The sequence below is a fragment of the Drosophila subpulchrella genome, unplaced genomic scaffold, assembly GCF_014743375.2.
Source record: "Drosophila subpulchrella strain 33 F10 #4 breed RU33 unplaced genomic scaffold, RU_Dsub_v1.1 Primary Assembly Seq354, whole genome shotgun sequence".
Taxonomy (NCBI): Eukaryota; Metazoa; Arthropoda; class Insecta; order Diptera; family Drosophilidae; genus Drosophila; species Drosophila subpulchrella.
In genome coordinates this window covers 6733235-6737303 of record NW_023665577.1, presented here as the reverse complement: position 1 = coordinate 6737303, position 4069 = coordinate 6733235, and the positions used below count along the sequence as shown (strand labels likewise).

Sequence of the window (4069 nt, the reverse complement as noted above, 5' to 3'; positions counted from 1 at the left end):
ACAAATGAGGCGGAAAGTCAATTGCTGATTAGTCAGCTAACTACAACTTAAACACAGACAAATAAATTCGTTTAACTATAAATTATTCTTCTACTTATATTCCAATGAAATAATTTCGGAAAATTTTTGTATACTTGTAGTTTTAGTCCAAATATTTTAAATTTGATCTTTATGACTGGAATTCCGCGCAATTATTAACTAATCGTTATATTTCGACTATACAATAAGTATATTTTTTTAAGTGTTCACTCTAATGGCAGCGAGGTGGTGTATGATTTCGCGTGAGCTTCAGTATTCAATCAAGCAAAGATCGCATAAGGAAGTACTAGAAAATTTAAGAATTTTTGAGCCATGCAAAAGAGGAGTGGAATTTTAGTCGCCTTATGTCTATGGCTTTCCGTGGTGAGCAAAAAGTGTCCGTCCATGAAGTTTGAAATGTAGTTCAATGTATAATATAATCGATAGAGGAAAGGCCTGGCCTTACTGCCAAACGAGAGCGAGATCATCGACAAGTGCATTCTGAACTACGGTGGACTCACTTCGGAGACTGCCGAGCGTCTCGGGAGATTCAAGGATTGGTCGGTGGGCTACGAGGAGATTCCCTGTTTCACGCGGTGCTACTTGGCTGACATGTTTGACTTCTACAATAACAGTACTGGTTTCGATAAGGACGCGGTTGTAAAAGCATTTGGAGAACCCGTCTACAAAGCTTGTCAGAAGAAATTGGAGCTGCCGGGATCCGAGCTGAGTAGCTGTCAACATGCCTATGAGGGCTTCCACTGCATCACCAACGTGAGTAGACAGTAGACGATAAGCCAGTCCATCGACCTCCGATAAGGTTTCATTTAAGAAATCTCAAAAGTGCATCACAATCTATAATCTTTTCTATGTTATTTTATACATTTTCAATTTTCAATGAATCTTTAAGTTAAGAAAAACAAGAAATATATACAATAATAAGTTCTAGACAATGATGAGGTTAGGTTGTTGCTGTCTTGATCACCACTGTTCTATAAAAAAGAAAAATAGCTAGAAGCAACAACAAATTTGAAACACTATTTTGAAAATCATTAACTTTTATTTAAGAGCTACAATATACAGTTTAATTAAATAGCTATTAGGTATTTTTCTATAATTTAAATAATAAATATACATATGTATGCTGAAGGTTATTTATGTGCTGAAGTACAAGAAGAGTAATAATCACCTGCGCTGATTCCTTGCAGTTGGAGAACCACCCCTTCACGGTGATCGACAACATGGCCAACATCTCCCTGTCCGCCAAAAGCGCGATGAAGGAGTGCCTGCAGGATGTGGACCAGGCCAAGTGGAAGAGCTTCGCTGCCTACGGCGACTATCCCGTCAACGAACCGATTCCCTGCTACACCCGGTGCTTTCTGGACAAACTGCACCTCTTCGATCAGAAAACGCGGCTCTGGAAAGTGGGGGCCATGAGGCAGCACCTCGGCGTTCCAGCCAAAGGAGCCGTCATCAGGTCCTGCCACCTGCAACGCGGCAAGGACCGGTGTGCCACCTACTACAAACAGTTCACCTGCCACGCCCTGGCCGCCTAAGCGATCGTGTTATTTAAAAATACAACTTCGGTTGTTATAATAAATTTAATTATTTTCAAATATTTCTCCAATTAATTAAATGTCGTGTGTTTAAAAGTAGTTTTTGGCTTGACGAGTGCCGTTTTAGTTGTGATCCTAGAACACTAATACCTTTGAGGTCTCAAGACTGCGCGTTAGTCTCCTCCAGCAGCTGGTTTCCATTCACTCGCTCCCAGCACTTGTACTCCTGGTACATCCAGGAGCACTTGTTAGGCGCCTCCTGCCGCTGCTTCTCACTTAGGCGGCAGCCACTGTAGTCCGCCCCGACCGACTGGTCCTCGTTTTCGGAGGGACCGAATGCCTGCTGCCAGTTGGCCAGGCGCCAGTTGCCGGCGGAATCGTAGAAGGCCATGGCATCGGCGAAGCACTGGAAGAGGCACGGGATGGGCTCCTTGGCCTTCAGCTTACTGTACTGCAGCAGCTCCACGTTGGTGGCGTTCAGGTGGCGGGAACACTGGAGCAGGGTGCTCAAACTGGTGCCCGCATGCATCTCGGCCTGCTTCAAGCACCTGAGTCCCCGGTAGGCGAAAGTGCAGCCGTCGGAGGACATCCTCCTCAGCTCGAATCGGCAGTAGTTGTAGACATCTGCGCCCAGGTCGTCGGTCAGCCGCTTCAGCTTCCACTTGTTGGCCTCGCTGTCGAACCAGCCCTTCTCCCTGGCCAAGCAGCGCATCAGGCAGGGCAGCTCCTCCCGCGTCCACGACGGATACCGCTCCAGCTTCTGGAGGTCGCCGGCGATCTTCTCCGGCGAACTCAGCTCCCGCAGGCACTTCTCCAGCGTCTGGGCATCGCCATAGAGGTCAGCCAGTACCTATAAAGAAGATGACTTATTAGCAGGGATCATGCAAGAAAAATAAAGTTTACATTGCATCAAGTATTTGCCCTGAATTTCAGAAATTTTTACTAAATGGGTATTTTTCAATAAATAAAAAGAATTGTATTACTCGTAAAAAAATATTTTTTAAATCAAATTCTGAACTACTTTTACTGATCCCATAGCATACATTCATAAAAAGTAATAGGGCTGTAGACACTTTCTTTTCTAAGTTGCCATGACATTTTAAAATACATCCAATAAGTTCAAAAATAAAACAAGACTTTTTTTCTAAAGTATAAAATGAAATCACCACTGATTCGGAACTTTTAATTTCAGGGCGAGTACTTTTTAAGTGTAGAAGTGGTAAACATGTTTACGATCAGTTAAATATTTTATATCCAGCATGTATGCAAGATTTCCATAAAAAGTAAATTCTCACATCTTCAACTCACTGTCACATTCCTCATTGAAATGTCTCTTGAAAATACGGAAGCTAATTTCAATTGAAATAATCTCTTTAATAGAGTGCTCACTGGGGGCAGAAATAAAGTGTTCAAATGATAAGCATGTTTGTCTGAAGAAACGCTTAATTTATTGTAATGGTGTTTTAGAGAATTAGTAATCAGAAATAAGTATTTAACAACAAATCAGTCATTGAAAGCTTTTAAAAAAGTTCAATTTTAATCACTTTGATGCAATACTATTATCTCTAAGTTTCGTTAAGGTTTGTTTGCCACTTTATAAAGCTTTAAGCATAAATTGATATTCATAAATAAAGCCGACTACCTAATGCTCTGTGGATAGTTCTGTCACTTAACGACAGATTTTGTTCTTTACTAATATCTAATGAACTTGAGACACATAATATTAGCACTAGTAGTGAGAATTGCTGCATTCGGAGTAGCCTCACCTGGCTGGAGATCAGGAACAGACTGAGTAAAATCATCCACGGGGCACTCATCTCTCCGCGGGCAATGCACAAACTGAACTAGCGTCGAAAACATCCGCCCGGGCGAAGTCAACGATCAGCTGGCGGCGATGCAGCGGAGTGGAGGTTATCAGCGAGTCGAGATTACGCCGGCGGGTTCAACGAATTCCAGAAGTTCATCCGCCGGAGAGTGGATGTGGATGCACAGAATGGAATCAATAGCGCGTGGCCCGATCGCCTTGGTCTAGGTCAGTTCTACTCGGACTGCATACTTCGGAATGTAGCCCGACTTGGATTTTAGAAAGCTGACTCAAAGGGGAAAAATATAACAAACAACTCAATCTAAACTTGGGAGGTTATGAAACCTTGTTTGCTATGCAATTAGTAAAATTAGTTACTGCTGTGTTACTGTGATCTGCTAAAAATAAACGACACAAGTAATATAAAACCTTGATTTTATTGGCCTTTATAATGAATACATTATAACCTTGCAGAGGTGGTTATGATTTCAGTCAGAACGCAGTGAAGGAACCGTTTCTGACCCTAACAAGTATCCATTATGGATCAGCATCACTAGACGAAGCGATCTAGCCAAGTCCATCTGTCCGTTTTTACACCATCTAGTCTCTCAGCTTTAAAGCTATCTGGACGAAACATTCCGATTATTTTTCTTTTATTGTAAATAGTATATATTAGTCAGATTTAAGTCCA

General features: G+C 42.1%; 2 protein-coding genes across 2 annotated transcripts; one reads left to right on the top strand and one right to left on the bottom strand.

The window, feature by feature from the left end:
• Positions 1-245: 245 nt before the first annotated feature.
• On the top strand, positions 246-1636 carry LOC119560520. Its single transcript, XM_037873994.1, has 3 exons — positions 246-402; positions 466-792; positions 1227-1636. Exons 1-3 carry the CDS (start codon positions 352-354, stop codon positions 1572-1574), a joined length of 726 nt encoding a protein of 241 aa, XP_037729922.1. The 5' UTR covers positions 246-351; the 3' UTR covers positions 1575-1636.
• LOC119560519 lies at positions 1605-3618 on the bottom strand. Its single transcript, XM_037873993.1, has 2 exons — positions 3341-3618; positions 1605-2424 (listed from the first exon to the last, which is right to left on the bottom strand). Exons 1-2 carry the CDS (start codon positions 3389-3391, stop codon positions 1735-1737), a joined length of 741 nt encoding a protein of 246 aa, XP_037729921.1. The 5' UTR covers positions 3392-3618; the 3' UTR covers positions 1605-1734.
• Positions 3619-4069: the final 451 nt, after the last annotated feature.